The sequence below is a fragment of the Podarcis tiliguerta genome (assembly GCF_965153285.1).
Source record: "Podarcis tiliguerta genome assembly, chromosome: 13".
Lineage (NCBI taxonomy): Eukaryota > Metazoa > Chordata > Lepidosauria > Squamata > Lacertidae > Podarcis > Podarcis tiliguerta.
In genome coordinates, this window is record NC_139546.1 from 41980456 (window position 1) to 42002087 (window position 21632).

Genomic DNA, 21632 nt, shown 5'->3' on the forward strand with positions numbered 1-21632 from the left:
ATCTATTTCTCTGCATAAGATTATAGCAAATTTTACAGGAAGAGGAGACTCATATTTTTGATGTTTGATGTATTTGTTGGCAAGAACAAACAAATCCTTAGAAAGAGTCAAAGTTTTGTTTCATTTGATGAAATCAGTTATAGAGACAGGAGTCAGAGCTACTTAGCCAAAGGTTGGTAGTACTAGATTTAAATTAAGCAGGAGGGCAAAGGGGAAGGAATTCTTTTCCTATGAGACAGTTTCTTGAACATTAATATATGCCATTCAAGAACTCAAAATACAGCAGAGAAATAAAATCAAGGCAAAACTAATGCCTTAAAGGGAGCATGGGAACAGATTGTGTCATCTGATTAGGGACATGGCAGACTTTTCCCTTTTATTACAAAAGCTGCTTAAATTTGCAAGTTGGAAAGAAAGTGCACTGTACAGACCTCACTGCTGCCTCACCCCTTCCACTCACCTTTCCAAAACATCAATGAATCTCTGAACACACTTGCCGTACCCTGCTGGCCACTTCTGGCAGCATCATATGCCTTCCCTAGAGAAATTATATGGGATTGGTCCCTTCCCCCACTTAACTTTTTAAAATTTCCATTAGATCATATATTGCTCTGCTGCGGCCCTAGATAAGAAAACCCAAGCGGCTTTCTATTACCAAGTGCTCCCAGATTTGAAGCTTCAATATAAAGCAATTCTCTGGATACTGCTATATTTCAAGTGGACATGGATTGGGGTTATTTCTGGGCAAGATGATAATGGAGAGAGGTTTGAACATAATATTATTCCCATGTTTGCACAGAGAGGTATATGCTTTGATTTCATAATGAGAATTCCCAAAATGTCTTTTACAAATGATTTTGATGACGTGATGGGAGAGGTATTTGAAATGAATGAAATTATTATGAGGAGCACTGTCAATGCATTGGTCATTCATGGTGAGATCGAGACCATGATTATTCTGAGGATATTTTCCCGGACTTCAGCATATGAGCTTATATCAACAAAGAGAACTGGTAAAGTGTGGATTATGACAGGCGAGATAGATTTCACTTCCATTCCCCTTCAAAGAGATTGGGACATAGACTTCCTCCATGGTGCTATATCCTTTGCCATTCACTCCAGTGAGGTTGCAGGATTCCATAAATTTCTTCAGGTGAGAAACCCCACCGCGGAGAAAGAAGATGGCTTTGTGAGAGTCTTCTGGGAACAGGTCTTTGGGTGTTTGTTCCCCAACTCCATGGTAGACCTAGAGGATGAAGACCTCTGCAGTGGAGAGGAGAAGCTGGAGACTCTTCCTGCATCTGTTTTTGAAATGAGCATGACTGGAAACAGCTACAGTATCTTCACAGCTGCCTATGTGATTGCACATGCTTTGCATGCCATGCATTCAACTAGACGCAAAGGCAGAATGATAGTGGATGAAGGAGTAAAACTTTCGAATCCAGAGTTGTGGAAGGTAATGTCTTGAATATAGCTTTGGGACACCCTGAAGTAGAGTTTTTTTGCAATAACCTTCTCCCACACCCCCCCCCCAATGCCTGGTATTCAGAGGCATGATGTCTCTGTTTCTGGGGAATGAATATAAGTGCCTTGAATACTAGATTTCGTTATGTCTCCATGAATTTGTCCAAGCCCCAGGGCTCAGCATATACAAATGAGTAGAAAAAGAACTCTGTGGAAGTTCCAAAGGACGTGATGATGAGCAGGGAGTATTTTATTTTATTTTTTGATGTCCCTGCCTTCCAGCAGGGGTGGAATGATACAGCTGTGGATGCAGTGGTGGCTATTCTTCCCTGTCTTATTCTGCTGCTGTCCTGCCAGGGTTAAGATTGCTTTACTAATTACTAGCTCAATGTTGCAAATGCACATCTTCCACTCTCTATATCCATGATTACCAGGCATAAAGCTTTGCAAGGGTTCTGTAACCAAGTGGGAATGATCACCAAACTTTTAACATATCATTAAGAATTGCCTATGTTTAATTTTATTTATCCCCATCCATTTTTCTTTAGCTCAACCACTTTGTTAAGATGATTGTATTTAATAATAGTGGTGGGGGAAAGGTTTCCTTCAATGGAAAAGGAAAGCTAGAGACCGGATTTGATATTATAAACTGGCTCACATGTTGTATATATATATTATTTTTTTACAAAAAGTAACATTATGTGATGGGTTAAAGTGGCATAAGAGTGCTTTACAAATATGGTGTGAATGTAAGGAGAGTGAACATATTAAATGTGTCTGCAAAACATATTACATGTGAACATATTACAAGGGTCAGCAGAACATTACATGTGTCTGCAGCTACATCTTTGGTGATCAAGTTTCAGGGACTGGGCAGAAGAGGAATGGTGGAGACCCTCTTCCCAGCCTGACCTTTCCAGAGAAGAAGACAGTTCAGAATTGCAACAGGGGTTTGAGGGAGATCATAGCTCAGAGGCAGACAAGGGGAAAAGCTGGGAAATAATGGGAGAGGAGGAAGAAGAAGCACCAGAGTGGGGACAGCTAGCGGACACAGTGTCTTTAGAAAGCATTCCAGAACCCTCCTCTCCCAGAACCTGGCGGGCATTGAAAGCAGGAGAGCAGGGAGCTCAGAGACAGAAGGCCCATGTCAGTACCCGTAATGAGGACACATAATGGGAGAAAGGGAGGGGGTGGAGACTCAAAGCAACCCCATTATTCTGAGAGACCACGTTCCCAAGCCTCTCTGTGTGAATATTGAATAAAAGCAGATGGTAAGGACTTTCTCTTGTTCTGCCCATTCCTGGAAACCTGCCATGTGGGTTGGTTCCTCTGCTACCTGACATCAAGGTGTTATATGGTTCTCACACTATCCAAACTACACCATAAGACATTGACTTTCTGTATAGGTTTTGAAGTATTTCATGTTTGAAAACAGGCTCAATATGAGTATGTATACATATAGAACCAGTATGGCACTAGATGGCGCTGTCGAGTTCCATTTTTGCCAACGCGATTTCTCACACAAAGTTTACTACGCATTTTCCAGAAATGCTTCTTTGATGTGTCTAGATGCAGCCTATGTCACGATAATCCAGTAATTACTGCTCAGTCTATTGTACAACCCAGGGTTGCTGTGAGAATAAAATGGGAAGCAGGAGAGCGATGTAAGCCACCTTGAGCTCCTTACAGGAAAAGAGGAATAGAAATGAAATAATGCAAACATGATAAATATGCAATGTACCAAATGCTGAAAACTTTTGGGATTCTATTTCTATGCTTACGAGTATGTTTTTAAATTCTTTCTTAAATTCTGTTTGAATTGTCATAAATATTCTTCAGAGTATATAAATATTTCAGCTTCCACAAAAAGCAATATGGAAAACAGCTTTCTTAAAAAGTCTGGTTTATGCAAGGCTTATGATTTCCACATTCATTGGGTGATATTCATCTTTGTCCTGCTCAGAGCGGAACCACAAAAATATATGGACCTAAGTAATATATATTGTTAGGCTAGCACTCCCCTGAACTGAATTTGTGAATTTATGGTTTTAACTGTTTTTAAACTGTTTTAATTATCATACTTTCATTAAGAATGTTCTAGTGTTGCTCTGTAGTATTATTATGAATTGATTTTAAAGTTTTAAACCACTTGGAAGCCATTTTGGCATTTAAGTGGTATATAATTAAAAGTAAATAAATTGGCAACTTTTAAGGCAAATGCAGACTTCTTTTGTGGTACTTTTTCTTCTTAGCTTCTCACTATTCTGAAGGCTTTTTTAAAAAGTCATTTGTTGTAAGGCTCTGAATCTCTTGCCATCCAATTTAGGTGATCTAGAAGCAGATGTGATAAACACTGTTATTTCTGCAGTGTCTCAGAGTAAGTGTGCATTTCCAAATTGGTGATTATCTCCCTTGTAATTAAATAATTAGTCATGATTACCCTACTACTTCTTCATGTTTCAAGGGAGCTGTAGTAACCACCAGCAAAACTACAAGGCAGAAGGATGCTATTACTATGCTCTTTGCACTTCTTACATGGAGCTGAAGACAGTGAGGGCTCTGTCAGTCTGATCAGGCACATCTTAGTCCGCACAGTGTGAGACACACCTCATACAACAGTGTGCAGCCCTTCAAATCAAGCTGTCCTGGTCATCACAAAACTCAGCGAAGGAGGATGTGGGGACAAGTGAATGGGTGTAGAGACAGAATTCTCTCAGGGAAATTGGTTGCATTTATAGTCCTGCTTCTAGTCTTTTTGCCTCAGATGGCGTGCAAGATTCCTGACATGAAATGCAACTCGCTTCCCATTCTTCACAAGTTTCATCAGCCTGGAAACCTCATCATTGCTGGCATTATGTCTCAGATATACAGATTCTCCAGTCCAATGGCTTTCACAACATGCCCTTCCAACGACCTCTTTGAAGATACTGTGTAAAGTTCTTCTTTTTGTAAAAATGTTATATATCTGTCCTCTCTTACTCTACCCTTCAGCACTGTGATCATGATAATGTTCTCATTTTAAGACTCTTAAATATTTAAGACTTTCCTGGTTGTAACAAATGTAGCAGGGATTGGAGCAGGGAAATTCATTTGTCATTTTAGTCCTCAATGACTTTTGGATTACTGTGTTTATTGCTTTCTTTGAGTAGTTCCTCCTCGCCCTGGCCATATGTTCTCAACAAGTATTGATAAAGAGAAGGCCTGTAGTTTAGGGGTAGAGGATCTGGTTTTAATGCAGAGAGTCCTGGGTTTAATCTCTGACTCCTCCAAAATCTTCGAGAGAAATTGGGGTGAGGAGTATTTCAGAGATGTACTGAATACTGTATCAGTACTGTGCTGGTGAGCACAGAGGACAAAACTGCTCTGTGTAACCATATTTCATCATGCTTACCTAGATCATGTGTTATTCAAGAATGCTTTGAACTGCATGGAAGTATATGTCATATTTTGTAGCAAATGCACTGTCACACTGCATGTCACTCTAATTACAGGGTGATGACCCAGATCTACCAGCATATTCTGGCCTTGATATTTGCTATAAAGGAGATCAATGAAAATCCCCAGATCTTACCTAATGTCACTCTGGGCTTCCATATCTATAATAGCTATTTCACTCCAAAATGGACTTATCATGCCGCATTGGAACTCTTCTCTACACAGGGCAGATTCACCCCCAACTATAAATGTGATAGTCAGAACAATCTAGTAGCAGTCATTGGGGGACCTATCTCTGAAGTCTGTCTCTACATGGCAGATATCCTGTGCAGCTATAAGATTCCACAGGTATGATGTATGCATGCAGTGGGAAAGGTTAACAAGCCATTTGCTCATCACTTTCCTTTTTAACTGTTTTTAAAAGTTGTGGTCCAAAGACCCACAAAACAATTTCAAAACTAGATACATTTAAAACGACCAGACATACAGATGGGAAAAACCAAGGCAGTCCTTTGGTTTTATCTAGGGCATAATGATCTTTGTTTCTTAATAACCTCCAAACGAAACTTTGCCACAGCCAGTGTAATATCATTTGACCTGTCTTCCAAAAGATATTTAATATGGGAGGCTTCAGATTTTCCTGGCAAATTTGCCAGGAAGGGTTTGATCAGTTGATCCCTTGCTAAAAAAAGAACATAAGTAGAACCTGCTGGATCACCTCCCAACCACACCTGAGACTCAATCTTGACTAGTTGGATGGAAAACATTAATAGACAAATAAAAATTAATGAATGAAGTAGGTTCTAAACTCTAGGTCAACATTCTGTGGTCATATCTATTCTGCTGAGGTATCTCTGCTTGTAGAACAGCAAATAATATTGGTTAGGGGGGATGTAGTCTTTACCTGACCTTGCCAGACTGGAGCCACTTCAGTGCACCAGGTAAGAGAGGGGGGTAGGTAGCAGCACCTATGGAAGTGCCAGATTGACTCCAACAGTATATTTGCAGTATATTACACCAGCTCACAGCTGCCTCACACCTACCACTTGCCTTCATGATGCACCACAGAGTCTTCAGTGCAGGGCAGTCCGGTGAATATCACTTGCCCGCTACACTGATGGTTAATGGAATCAACCCATGTCTTCCCTGGAGTAATGATGAAATAATGCTCTGTCTCCCCTCATTGAATTATTAATCATTTCCTTTAGTTCATATATGGTTCTGCTCCAGTGATAGATAAAAAAACCCAAGCTGCTTTCTATCACCAAATGTTTCCAAATTTGGAGCATCAATATGAGGCAATTCTCCAGATACTGCTATATTTCAAGTGGACATGGATTGGTGTGATATCTGGGCATGATGACAATGGAGAGAGGTTTGAACAGAATGTGATCCCCATGTTTGCCCAGAGAGGTGTCTGTTTTGATTTCATAATGAGAATCCCCAAAATGTCATATTCCAGTGAAATTGGTGACATGGTTGAAGAGGGATTTGAAACAAACAAAATTCTTATGAGAAGCACGGTTAATGCATTGGTTATTCATGGTGAAATTGATACCATGATAATCCTGAGGGTGTTCCCCAGGGTTGCAGAACATGAGGATATACCAACAAAGAAAAATGGTAAGGTCTGGATCATGACGGCTCAGATGGATTTCATTTCCATTCCCCTTCAAAGAGATTGGGACATAGACTTCCTCCATGGTGCTATATCCTTTGCTATTCACTCCAGTGAGGTTGTAGGATTCCATAAATTTCTTCAGGTGAGAAACCCCACCTCGGAGAAAGAAGATGGCTTCGTTAGGGTCTTCTGGGAACAAGCATTTGGGTGTTTGTTCCCCAACTCCATGGTAGAACTACAGGATGAAGAAATCTGCAGTGGAGAGGAGAAACTGGAGATACTTCCTGCATCTGTTTTTGAAATGAGCATGACTGGCCACAGCTACAGTGTCTTCACAGCTGCCTATGTGGTTGCGCATGCTTTGCATGCCATGCATTCAACTAGCTTCAAAAAAAGAATGATAGTGAATGAAGGAGTAAAATTTAAGAATGAACAGTTATGGAAGGTAATGTCCTGAGCATGCTAAAAGTAGAGTAGAAATTGTGATAGATAAGTCCAAAGGATTCCCAAGGCAGCCAACCTCTGCTTCTGCCCTCCACCACATCATGGTCATAAATGTAGTGGTGGCTATACCATTCTGACATGTTTCACGGCTGCCCAGTCACTTCCTTCATCAGTGCCGCTATTACATTTTATTATTGTAGTCTATTGATATATCTGTTTATTGTTGTGTGTATCTCTCACTGTTCCTGCAAGAAGCTCAAGGCGGCCTATAGGGTTCTTTCCCTCTCCATATATATTTTTACTTGGTATAAAGCTTTTAAACAGTTCAGTAAACAAGTGGGAATGATGATAAGTCTTTTGTATATTCTTATGAATTTGCTTTCTTTTAATTTCTCTCTGATTCTATCTATTCTTTCTCCCCAAACAGCTCAACCACTTTGTTAAAAGCATCTCATTTAATAATAGTGACGGGGGAAAAGTTTCCTTCAACCAAAATGGAGAGTTAGAGTCTGGATTTGATATTATAAACTGGGTCACATTTCCAAACCAGTCCTTTCGGAGAGTGAAAGTTGGAAAGATCGACCCCATGGCTTCCCAAGAAGAAGCGTTCAGCATTTGTGAAGAAGCCATTGTGTGGCCCAGCAGGTTTAACCAGGTGAGATAAATTCATATTTTGTAGCCTATCCATCACTCCTACAATGATTCGCAGTTCAGATACTTACCTAGCTCTGTGCTACGTTCATCCATGTGCTTCATGTAGGAGTGAGGCATGGCTGTAGAGATCTTCCATGTTTTGCCAGTTAAGTGACACATTAAATCCACAATTGCACTACTACCACCAAATTTACTACTTGGAAAAAAATAAAACTTGATAAATTTACAGAGGGCTATATTCATGTAGGGGAAGGCAGCATAAGGGTTCCTTCTATCACGACGGGGCTTGCTTGTTTCCTTTCCCTACGCAAACCTGTGAAATAAGGCTCTGCTTTCCTTTGGACCACATCAATGAGGTCGGCAAGGGTGTCTTTTTGTCCTGGCAACCCAGTGCTCGATGCACACTGCCCAGGTTTCATACTGCTAATGCATCAGTTCAACTTGTCCCCCAGAAGTGCACTGCATTGGATGACAATAACAACAAAAGTTGCCTCCAACTGTGGGAGACAGAGCAAAGCCATCATGGCCAGGAGCCCTTGATTGCCCTTTCCTATATGTCTCTTGCCTATTCTAACATAAAAGGAGAGTTCAGCAAGTTAACAGAATATAATACATTGTGGATACACAATATTGCAAAATAGACACCATTATCCTCTTATATTTTTTGACAGGCACAGCCCCTTTCTCTTTGTAATGCCAATTGTCCTTTGGGTTATCAAAAAACAAAGAAGGAAGGGAAACCATTTTGCTGCTATGATTGCATTATATGTCCAGAAGGGAAGATTTCCAACCAGACAGGTAAGAGACATCACGTAAAGAGCCTTAAGGATATACTGGCACTAAGATATTCAGACTGTTGTCTTTGTCCATGGAGTTTTCTTGGCAGGGATACTGGAGTGGCTTGCCGGTTCCTGCTCCAGGTGGATCACGTTTGGTCCAAACTCTCCACTATGACCTGTTCATCTTGGGTGCCCTGCTCGGCATAGTTCATAGCTTCTCTGAGTTCTTCAAGCCCCTTCGCCACGGCAAGGCAGTGATCCATGAAGGGGTGCTCAGCCCTGAGTGCTCACTGGAAGGACAGATCGTGAAGCTGAGGCTCCAATACTTTGGCCACCTCATGAGAAGAGAAGACTCACTGGAAAAGACCCTGATGTTGGGAAAGATGGAGGGCACAAGGAGAAGAGGACGACAGAGGACGAGATGGTTAGACAGTGTTCTCGAAGCTACAAACATGAATCTGACCAAACTGCGGGTGGCAGTGGAAGACAGAAGTGCCTGGCGTGCTCTGGTCCATGGAGTCACGAAGAGTCGGACACGACTGAACGACTAAACAACAACAAGATATTCAGACACTACTTCAGTTGTTCAAAAATTCAGGAAAGTTGTCCAGAATTCAGTGAAGGTTGTGGTTCCAGATATGGGGATACAGCCTGATATATTCAGTAAGATCAGTCCAAGCCATTGACAGCTGGTAATTATGTACAACAAATAAATAAAATAAAATGAGATGAAGGAGGTATCATAAGTGAGGGGGGGGGGACAGAAAACTTCAGAAACATGAAAGAACTTCAGGGGAAAAGCTAAGGGTGCAGCAGCCTCTCTCTCTCTTAAAACAAGACCTAAGAACCATGTCTCATAATTCAGAGAAGAGCTAAAACTGAAATACAAATGTGCTCCCGACTACATATTAGTCTGGAAGTTCAAATAATGTTGGGATGTTAAAAGATGTGAACAAGTAAAATCTGCTAGAATCCTGACCATAAGTGATAACATTGAGCTTCAAAAGCTGAGATAGGTCCTAACGTCTGGGGGTGGGTGGGAATTGAACCATTCCTGAATATGGCATGTTGCTAATCATATAGTTACATGAGAAGTGTGGCAAACTATTTTTTTCTTCACAGATTTCAACCTGGCAGCCCTTCTTTAAGGTTTTGTTATTTTCATTTAGATCATTTTAGTATTATGCATGTAGTGGTGCTCCTATGGCTTCTCTTTTTCAGACATGGATGAATGCTTTCAGTGCTCACCGGATCATTACCCAAATGTGGGAAAGGATTTATGCGTTCCAAAGGACATACAATTCTTGTCTTATGGAGAACCACTGGGGATATCTTTGTCCTGTTTTTCTCTTTCCTTGTCCTTCTTTACAGCTTTGGTGCTTTGGATTTTCATTAAGCACCGGGACACTCCCATAGTCAAAGCCAACAACCGCAACGTCTCCTACACTCTCCTCACCTCCCTCTTGTTCTCCTTCCTTTGTGCTCTGCTATTCATCGGTCGACCTGAGAAAGTGACATGTCTCCTTCGACAAACAGCTTTTGGCGTCATCTTTTCAGTGGCAGTCTCTTGTGTGTTGACAAAGACAATCATTGTGGTCCTTGCTTTCATGGTCACCAAACCAGGGTCCAGCATGAGGAAATGGGTGGGGAAACAACAGGCCACCTCCATTGTTCTTTCCTGTTCCTTGATTCAAGCTGCTCTTTGTACCGTGTGGCTGGCAACTTCTCCCCCATTCCCAGATTTAGACATGCAATCAGTGAGTAGAGAAATTGTTCTGCAATGTAATGAAGGGTCTGTCACCATGTTCTACTGTGTCTTGGGGTTTATGGGCTTGCTGGCCATTGTCAGCTTCTCTGTAGCCTTTCTAGCTAGGAAGTTACCCGACAGTTTTAATGAAGCCAAGTTTATCACCTTCAGCATGCTGGTATTTTGCAGTGTGTGGCTGTCCTTCGTTCCAACTTACTTAAGCACCAAAGGAAAATATATGGTGGCTGTGGAGATCTTCTCCATCTTGGCCTCCAGTGCTGGTTTACTAGGCTGTATATTTTCACCTAAATGTTATATTATTGTAGTGAAGCCTGAGTTGAATAGCAAGGAGCAACTCAGAAGGAAGAATTGACAAATTATGAGTCCTTCATCTATGTCATATTTTAATTAGCTATGGGGTCTATGGTACTTTTGTGTTTTTCCTTTCTTCATCAAAATGCAAATGTAATTTAAACTGCCAGAGCCATATTGGAGTAATCCTTTTCAAATCTGTGATATATTCTTGTTCATTTCTCCTCACCAAATGAAGTGCAAAGTAAGGAAGTGTACATCTCTTAAAAGTGGTGTTCCCGGGTGTGGCGTCATGGGATGAGGCCAGGAGCGACACACCTGTGTCATGCCTCTTGCTTAGTTATATGAGCTGGTAAACTCATGAAATTTATGTCAGCAAAAAATGCCATTTTATTAAACTCTAGTTCTCCGTTATCCCCATCAGAGGTCACCATAAAATTGCCAGCTCCATAATACTACTTTTGTAATTGCTGTGAAAATGTGCTATGTTAAATAGATAAGAATTATGGCATGAATGCTCTTTGAGAAGACAACATTGCTGAACCAACTTGCAGTGGTCAAGTACCCTCTGACTTTTTAATACCTTGTTTTCTCAGCCACATGTTTGTACTGCTTTTCTTTACCACCAGGGCAATAAATAGATATTCTAAATCCTCATCTTTTTTGTCTGTTTAATAATGTGTGGATCTGCATCTTAGATTTAGCCCTTTTCTTAAGGAGCATTATACTTTCCATCCTCTTCAATGCAACAAACTGTGTTGCTGAGTTACCCTATTCTCCTTTGCTGTTTAATTAAATCCCAGTAATAAAAATATTAAGTGATAGAATGAAATTTTGCCATAACCTCGAATAACCACACTAAATGCTTAGTCTCCTGCTTTAGATGAAATCTGAAGCACATTTCAAGCATCCCTTCACATGACTTGCAGGTGGAATTTTAATGTAATCAAAATTGAAACGTATAGTGCCCAACATCTTTCACCCCCTTTTTATGAATTCTTAACCCCAGAACTGAGAGCCAAGAAAAATGTTTAGACAGAATGTACTGTGGCAGTAAATCCCAATACTGAGCGATATCCACCAAGATTATCTAGATATCACTAGGCAGATTGCAGTCTCTCATTACTCTCAAAGGTAACAACTGTTCTATTTCCTTTGGTGATGCTTTTAACACTCCCATATCACGAAGACCACTGAGATACGTATGCAGCCTAATTCTGCGGACAAGCACATTGCATCTAGCAAGCCTCTTGTATCATTCTTTCAAAGACCTGCATATTCACTACTAGTACAGTTCAAAATATTGTTGTTAGCATATGAAGGTTAAACCCTTAGCGACTTGAAAGCCAAACACTTAAAGGAGTACCACTCCCTTTATAAATCTGTTAAGAGTGTAAGACACCTTTGTTGTTTCCCCACTGTTGGAGGAAGGTCATTCTGAGGTGATGTGTGACAGGTCTTTCTCAGAATTGCAAACTAGGTTTTGAACATCAATGCCTACAAGCACTACTGGAATGATCATTGTTGATTTTTTGTTATTAAAATTATCCTTTTACAGAAGTTCAACAATGATCTATTTTGACATAATGGACCTATGATTTCAGCACAGGCAAGATGGAAAGGAATGGACAATACATCCCTACTCAGTTGTTTCTCAGTGACCACTGAAATTTGCATATGTATATTTGTGAACTGACTTAATTTGCAACTTTCATGACTCCATCAAATATAGTGAGTTGGTCCAGAGGCTGAGATGTGATCAATATGTTTTCTTCTGCAATCTCTCATAGAAACAGAAAGAGAAGATTAGCTACCTTGTAATTATCCAATTAGTAAGGATTACTCTACTTCTTAAGTCTCAAGGGAACTGCAGTAACCACCTACAAAACAACAAGGCTGGATGTGATTTTTAATACCCCCAGTATCACTTCAAGCTGGGGCTGGAGAAAATCACACTGGGTCAGTCTGATCACTGAGACATAGCTGGAGACATAGATCAACTGAGAGCCATTTAAGTCAGGATTCAGAGAAGGATAATGTGTTGGCAGGTGTACTGGTGGGCAGAAAGAATTTTTTTATGCAAGTTAGTAGCATTTGTAGTCTTGGTAGTAGTTTTTTTGCCACAGGTGGTGTCCAAGATTCCTGACATCAGCTGCAGCCGCCGTGACCCTCTTCCTGTTCTTCACAAGTATTACCAGCCAGGAGACCAAATCATTGCTGGCATTATGTCTTATATATACAGATTTTCCAATTCAATCAAATTTAAAGAATGTCCCTCTAATGACATATTTGAAGAACCCATGTAAGTTTTCTTAGATTAAAAAAATGCATAGCATACATTTGCCTCAATTTCCCCCCCTCTCTGTCAAATGGTAGCTCCAGTGGATGGGAGAAGATTAATTACATATTAATGTTTTATGTTTAATATATATTTTCCATTTAAACTGAATGCCATCTTTTCTGGGCATGTAAGCTCTGACTGAACTGTCACAGCCTGTAACCCCTTCCCTTTCATCTAACTAATATCTGCACTTTGTGTGTTCATGTGTGAAAGAAAGAGAGCAGGAGGGAAAGAAAGAAAGAAAGAAAGAAAGACGGAAGGAAGGAAGGAAGGAAGGAAGGAAGAAAGAAAGAAAGACATGGACAAACAAATATTACTCCTTATGCATCTTATGAAATGGATGAAAGTTTATCCAAATATTGCCAAATTCAATTGTTTAAATCAAGCCGGAAAACTTCTAAAATGGAGAAATTCTGGTTCTTATTTATTCCTCTTCTTATCTCATACCTTCCTTAGAGTCATCTGCGACTGGACCTAACGGTCAGGGGTCCTTTTACCTTCTTTATCTCCTGCTTCTACATACGTTGTTGGACTCCAACTCCCATCAGCCCAAGCCAGCATGACCAATGGTTTGGTGAGTTATAGTCCAACAACAGGGCAGCAGGTTGGGAGTTCTAGAGAACACAAATCGAGAGTTCATGATCTAAAAATGTGGTTTTTATATTATTCCAAATGAGCTTACTTGTATCTGAGGAAGGTGCCTTAGATCTCCTCCAAACATGCTCGTTGCAGGAAATTTGAAATCCAATCTATTATCTTCTGCTGACCTGCAGCTAATCTTTTTTAACAGCAACAAAAACAATACACCATACAGTTTTTTATGTGTTTGTGTGTAAGAGAGAAAGTGAGAGAGTGAGAGTGAGAGTGAGAGATTTGACCCATCCTTTCGATGTCACATATGCCTAGCTTTGATGTATTAAAGCAGAAAAGATGCAAAAATATCAAGGACCAGCAAGCCATGTTTAAAGACAGTAATGTATACACATTCCTACAAAATAAAAATCCAAAGAGAAAATGTTACATACTAGGTTTCATGGTCCCAATTTGGAAAGAACGCAGAGTAATTCAATTATATAAAATCTTGATGGAAATGCTACAATCCTAAATTAAATTGGGATAAGGATAATTTCAGAGACATCCTTAAATTAACAAATCTTTCAAAACATAACTAGAATTGTATTAGAATTGTGCAGGTAAACAAAGATGAAGAATGCCAAACTCTGGCAACATTTCATTATACTTCTGCGATGTTTCTGTTACTGAATGCCATATATTTACTTTCCATGTACCTAACTGAAATGAAGTACATATCAAAATCTGAATCAAATACACCATTACATAGCATGTAACTCTAATTACAGGGCTATGATCCAAATATACCAGCATTTCCTGGCCTCAATATTTGCTGCAAAAGAGATCAATGAAAATCCACACCTCTTACCCAATATTACACTGGGCTTCCATATCTATAATTGTTATTTCAGTCCAAGATGGACCTATCAGGCCTCATTGGAACTCTTCTCTACACAGGGCAGATTCATCCCCAACTACAAATGTGATAGGGTGAGCAATCCAGTAGCAGTCATTGGGGGACCTACTTCTGAAGTCTCTCTCTACATGGCAGATATTCTGTGCATCTACAAGATTCCACAGGTAAAACGTGTGCACGGGGCAGATCAGTTTTTGAGACACAATTTGTCACATCTCTTGCCTTTAAATGTGGCTTTGCACATTGAAGATAAAATTTGTTTCCAAAGCATCATATTCAACATGTTTTTTTGGGATTATTGTGCATGCTATGTTTGGGTGGCGATGTTGTGAAGAAGCACCAATGCTTCGACATATAAACTTGTGGAAATATCTAGGAGGAAAAATATATCTTGCTAATCTACTCTCATCTCCAAAATGAATCATTATCCTGATGTACCTTTGCTAACCCCTTTTATGGAATATAGGATTAACCAGAAGGTGTCCTCAAAGTATGATAAATATGTAAGTTATGAACAATATCCCACTAAGTCATACACATATACTACATAGGCACTAACAGATGTCAATTATTATTATTATTATTATTATTATTATTATTATTATTATTATTATTATTATTTTATTTATTTTCAATGCAGAATCATAACAAAAATTACAAACATTTAATCCAAAATAATACTATACAAACAAACAAAATGGAACATACAAAAAAAAGCAGAAAAGAAAAAGAAAAAAAAGCAAAGGAAACGAAACAAAACTAAACAAAAATGAAAAAGCACACATCTACAGAAAAAAACCATATCGTTACGTACATTTACACATATTGACTTCCTTCCTTTGTTCTAAGACCTCAAAAAATTTACTCTTACTATATTGTTGTGTCTGGTTAGATTACTTCCATCTTTGTACTTTTTTCTTCTTCACCATTTTTCTTTTTCTTTAACCCTGTAAAGCATCATTCATTACATACCAATATACTTACTCCAGAACAATGTTTTTTCATGTACTCTTTAGCACAACCCCATTCTTTTAATAATTTCTGGTCCGATTGTCCCCTTATGAATGCTGTGAGTCTTGCCAGATTTATGTATTCACAAAATTTAATTTGCCAATCTTTCACTGATGGAATTTTCCTCCCTTTCCAGTTTTTTGCTATAAGCATCCTGGCAGCTGTTGTTGCATAAAGGAACACTTTCCTTTGATTTTTGGGAATATCATTTGTAATTAAACCTAAAAGGAATGCCTCCGGTTTTTTACTGAAAGATATTTTAAACATCTTTTTGAGTTCTTCGTAAATTTTGTTCCAGAATTGTTTAATATGTCGGCATTCCCACCACATGTGAAACATTGTTCCTATTTCTTTTTTACATCTCCAACAGGTGTTCGATTTTAATTTGTAAATTTTAGCCAATTTTACTGGAGTTAAGTACCATTGGTACACCATTTTCATAAAATTTTATCTTATTGTATAACATGACGTGAACTTAATATCATATTTCCATAATTTCTCCCATTGTTCCAGCCGAATCACATATCCTATATCACATGCCCATTTAATCATAACTTCTTTTACTTCTTTATCCTTTAATTCCCATTCTAATAATAAATTATACATTTTGGATAGCAGATGTCAATTATTTTTAAATTCAGGTTTTATTTCCTTAGAACAAACAAGGACAGCCAAGACTGAGCCCTCCAAATAATGCAGAGCACAAGTGTCATAATCCCTGATCATTGTCTATGCTCACTAGGACTGATGGGAGGTATCATTCAAAACACTTAATCATTATTGTGTCAAATACCTATGAATTAAACTGACATTATGTGAAATATGCTAGTGAACACTCCACAGCAATATTCCATGAGGGCACCCACTTGGCCAACGTAGCTCTGCCTTTGCAGTTTCAATGTATTTCTCCTCTGTGGTGACTGTTGAAAAGATTTGTTCAAGCCTTTTCAATACCATTTCCCCTTGCTTAAATAAATTTCTTTTTCTTTAGTTCATATATGGCTCTGCCCCACTGATAAATAAGAAAGCAGATGCTGTTCTATACCACCAGATGTTTCCAGATGTGGCCCATATGTATAAAGGGATTCTGCAGTTATTGCTGCATTTCAGGTGGACGTGGATTGGGGTCCTATCTGGGCATGATGACAATGTAGAGACGTTTGAACACACTGTGGTTCCCATGTTTATCCAGAGAGGTATTTGCTTTGATTTCATATTAAGAATACCCATGATGACTTTTTCTAGTAGTATTCCTGATATGGCGCAAGAGGCGTATAAAACATATGATCTTATCCACAACAGCACTGTTAATGCAATGATCATTCATGGCGAAATTAATACCATGGTAGTTTTGAGAACATTTCCCAGGTATTCAGAAACTATGGATGAATCAACAAAGGGAAAATGGAAAGTCTGGATTATGACATCCCAGATAGATTTAACATCAGTTCCTCTTCAGAGAACCTGGCGCGTGGACTTTCTTCATGGTAATATATACTTATCTGTTCACTCCCATGAGATAGATGGTTTCCAGAAATTTCTTCAGATAATAAAACCCACTTTGGAAAACAAAGATAACCTTTTCCAGGGGTTTTGGGAAGAAGCATTTCTTTGTTCTTTCAACCCTTCCCTGGTAGATGGAGAGAATACAAAAATCTGCAGTGGGGAGGAGAAGCTGGAGAATCTTCCTGCATCAGTTTTTGAAATGACCATGACCGGCCACAGCTACAGCATCTACAATGCAGTCTATACTGTGGCACACGCTTTGCATGCAATGAGTTCATTGAGATTCAAACACAGAGCAAGAGTGGGTGAAGGAAGATGGAAGCTTCTGAGTCAGCAACTGTGGAAGGTAATGTCTTCAGTATACTAAGAAATTTAGACCATAAAATGATCCCTGATGAATCAGACCTGTTGTTGTTCCTGAGTGGCTCCCCATTTTTGTTTGATATAGATGTATATGTCACTCATAATGCCTTTTGTTTAATGACTGGTCAAAATGTTGGATTATTATTATTATTTCCAACCAATAACATTAACCATTAGAATACGCTTTGAATAAGCATGTCAAGTTGACCCTTTTTGTGCTTACAATGTCATAATTTGAAATTTAATCCTAAATATACCTCCCTAAAGAAATGCACCTGGCATTCACATGTTAAGATATTCTTTAGACAGCATGTTTATTTTTTTGAGCATTTCAACAGAATGAATTAAACATAGAAGTATGTCACTCAGCTGTTTTTATCTGATTTGGTTGCATCCAGATTTAGTCATGCTAACAGTTATGATTATTGAGACTTAACATCAGCATGACTTTTTTGCTAGGATCTTTCTTTCTTTCTTTCTTTTCTTGATTTTCCATATGCCTTTTTTTTAAAGGGCAAACAGCACAAAACAATCAGCAGGTTTAGAAATGCTTACCTGAGTTAGGTATCTTCTACTCTCCATCTTAACAGATTGTCTTAGAATCAAGCATGTATAGCTGCTGATGAAAAGACAATATTGTCCTTTCCAGTGCACCATACATAAATTAATATATATAATATCAAAACATGTTTGGTCTTTGTGTGTCTGAGAATTCTAAGATCCTTTTGTAGTTTCTCCCTCAGGGCAATATTCCATATTTTATCCCACTATGCTTCTAGAGCAAAGTTAGCAGCTGTTTTCTAATGTTGTGTTATATTTCTAGTTTCAGATCAGAAATAGCAATTCCTTATACAGTGCACCATTATGGTAAACTATAAATAGATTTAATAAAACACTCATCATACTTTTACATCCTCATGAATTGCTCACATTTCCCCTACCAATTTAGCTCAACTATTTTGTGACAAGCACCTCATTTAACAACAGTGCTGGGGAAAAAGTATCTTTCAATGAATATGGAGAGATAGAGGCTGTATTTGATATCATCAATTGGGTCACATTCCCAAACCAATCTTTTCATAGAGTCAAAGTTGGGAAAGTTGAGCCCCTGGCTCCCCAAGAAGAAGCGTTCAGTATTCGTGAAAAAGACCTTGTGTGGCCTAGCAGGTTTAACCAGGTAAGGTCCATTCAAATATTGGGTCTCAGGATTTTTCCTTCCCATAGTCAAAGTGAAGATGCTCTCAGGGTGAGTGGGGGATGCTGGACAGTCTATACTGGAATCACCTCACTCTTGTAGGTGGGGCAGACTCAGTGCTGGAATTATCTATAGGCTAAGTAGGCTGAAGTCAAGGGCCTCTAAATCTAGGGGGGCTCCCCAGCCCACCCACCCCCAGCGGGCAGTGTCCCCTCTCCCAAAATTGCAAACCCAAGATTTCATGCAAGGGCAGGGCAACTCGGGCCCAGCAACTATTACACATGCGGCCCAATTTGAAACTCTAGGTCCCAACTTGAATATTTTTTATTTTTTTTGTGGAGCCCTGGTTCACAGCAAAAGTCTGCATAATCTTAGAGATATAAATCCGTGTGCTAGGTCACTTTCACAAGGTCAGCAAAGCTCTTTAGAAATCAGACCTATTATTGAGTTCTTGTGCAAGTTTTTACAGTTCACATCAGGATTTTTTAAAGAGAAGATTTCGATGAGCTTGAGAAACAAGCAAAAGCCACCTTGCCAAATGTTAACTACAAAACAAGGAGACAAAGAGTGAGATGGGGCAAAGAAATGACAGAAGTGCACCTGATGACTTAGATGCACTTTCTTCAAGAGATAAGTTTAGGATAAAACCCTTTTATTCCTATATTAGATGCACTTGAAGCCAATTTAAAAAGAAGAAGTACTGTGTGCAAGATGTTGCAGAATTGTTTTTCGATTCTTGCTATTCTGATGGCATCAAAGCAAGAAACTCAGCAAGGTGTTGAACAGTTGATGGAATCATACCCAGAATATATTGACTTGAAACTTATGGATGTACTTTTGCACTTTCACCTGAACATGAGACACAGCCATAGGCTTACAGCAGAGACCTCTCTGTCTCATATAGACCTTTATCAAATTATATACAAGGGGGGGGGGATCAGATGGCCTTTCCTAACGTCGAAGCAATTTTGGGGCTATTTCTTAGCTTTCTGGTCACTAACTGTTCAGGAGAGAGGAGTTTTTCAAGACTCAAAAGAATTAAAAATGAATTAAGGGCCACGATGTATCAAGAGAGGTTGTCCACACTGAGCATTCTTTCACATTGAAAGTGACAGACAACAAATTTTTGATGACATTTTCTGATGTCCTTTAGTGGAGAAATTGTGAATTGCAGATTAACCAAAGGGGGCTGTAACTGTGATAATGAAATGTTGGTCTTTAATAGCTTTCTGGCTCCTGACCTCCATTGGCTGGCCTGTATGAGATAGCTCAGCAGATTTCCATAATACAGAACACTATTGATATGGAATTTTCCAAAGGAGAACCCATGATCCTCTTTCATTTGTGGACAGGCACAGCCCCTTTCTCTTTGTAATGACCATTGCCATTTGGGATATCATAAGGCAAAGAAGGAAGGAGAGCCATTTTGCTGCTATGATTGCCTCCCATGTCCGGAAGGGAAGATTTCCAACCAGACGGGTAAGGGAAATCATGTTCATGGGAAATGAACTGGGGCTGCTAATATGGGGATTTGGAATACTAATAGGAATCTCAGCACTCAGGGTGTCAGTCATCATGTAGGGGAAAAAAAAGAAGAGTTCAAACACTAGGTGGAGATATACAAGCTTGATTGGAAGAAGCACTAGGCTTGCAGCAGCACCAGCCCCCACTTAATGAATACATGGGGTGTTAAATGGCTATGGGATGGAGACTGATGTGTTGAGGCAGAAAACAATATATGATAAGAGATGAAGTGGAATGGAAAATGGAAAAACAGTGGGATTCCAACACTGCAAAATTTTGTTACAGATCTCAGTGATCTCCTAGTCAACACCATGATTCAATTAACACCATGGTAGAACTAATACCAATCCTAATAATTTATTGAAACTTGCTGGAGGCAAGTGATGCTGAGTGCTGATGCTCAGTGATGCTGAGAGATTTGGAGGAATTAAATATCTGCAGATTCTTGTAGGAAATTAACTAAACCACATTTCTTGGATGAAGGTGCAGATTAGAACACCTGTATTGATTGCATCGGACCCTTCACTTAAATGTGGTTCAGCATAGTTCTCAAGTTCTCAGCAATCCAAATCTAGCATCACATACATTTAAATATGTATTTTAGTAGGAATATCCAGATTAATGCAGAAATAAAAATGGAGGAAATGATTGTTAAAAACACACATTAAGGATTAACATAAAGGGGAAATAGACATGTTCCAGATCTTTTCAAATTGGTAGCACAGTGGTACCTTGGGATACATACACTTCAGGTTACATATGTTTCAGGTTACAGACTCCACCAATCTAGAAATAGTACCTCGGGTTAAGAACTTTGCTTCAGGATGAGAACAGAAATCGTGCGGCGGTGGGAGGCCCCATTAGCTAAAGTGGTATCTCAGGTTAAAAACAGTTTCAGGTTAAGAACAGTCCTCCATAACGAATTAAGTACGTAACCAGAGATACCACCGTATTTGTGAGGTGATACCACTTGGCTTCCAAAGACATGTATGGCCCATGGAGCATTGCATGAGGAGACTGCAAACTTGCATTTCTGATATCAGCATGGCAAGTTTCATTCTAACTAAATTAATACATTTTTGTACTTCACATTTGTGCTGAAAAAAAAAGGAGGAAATGATGGTTAAAAACACACATTCAGAATTAACATAAAGCGGAAATAAACATGTTCCAGACCCTTTCCAATTGGTAATACCTGCAAAGTGATACTACTGGGCTTCCAAAGACATGTGTGGCCCATGGAAAATCTCTCCACAACTTGGTAGTGTGATTACATGAGGAGATTGTAAACTTGCATTTCTGATATCAGCATGGCAACTTTCATTCTAACTATATTTCTACATTTTTGTACTTCATATAAATGCTGTATAGAAATCTAACTTCTCTTTTTCAGACATGGATGAATGCTTTCAGTGCCCACAAGATCATTACCCAAACGTGGAAAAGGATTCATGTATTCCAAAAGATATAAGTTTCTTGTCTTATGGAGAACCACTGGGGATGTCGCTGGCCTGTTTTGCTCTCTCTTTTGCTTTCATCACAGGGTTGGTGCTTTGGATTTTCATTAGGCACTGGGATACTCCCATAGTCAAAGCCAACAATCGCAACCTCTCCTACACTCTCCTCACCTCCCTCTTACTTTCTTTCCTCTGTACTCTTCTATTCATCGGTCGACCTGAGAAAGTGACCTGTCTCCTTCGACAAACTGCTTTTGGCATCATCTTTTCAGTGGCAGTTTCTTGTGTGT

General features: G+C 39.2%; 1 protein-coding gene across 1 annotated transcript; it reads left to right on the top strand.

Annotated features, from left to right (window-relative positions):
* Nucleotides 1–838: 838 nt before the first annotated feature.
* On the top strand, nt 839–10517 carry LOC310662255 (vomeronasal type-2 receptor 26-like; the record flags this gene model as incomplete). Its single annotated transcript, XM_083409028.1, has 7 exons — nt 839–1456; nt 4229–4395; nt 4956–5247; nt 6108–6965; nt 7392–7619; nt 8290–8416; nt 9619–10517. The coding sequence occupies 7 exons, from the start codon at nt 839–841 to the stop codon at nt 10515–10517; spliced, it is 3189 nt and encodes a 1062-aa protein (XP_083265154.1).
* Nucleotides 10518–21632: the final 11115 nt, after the last annotated feature.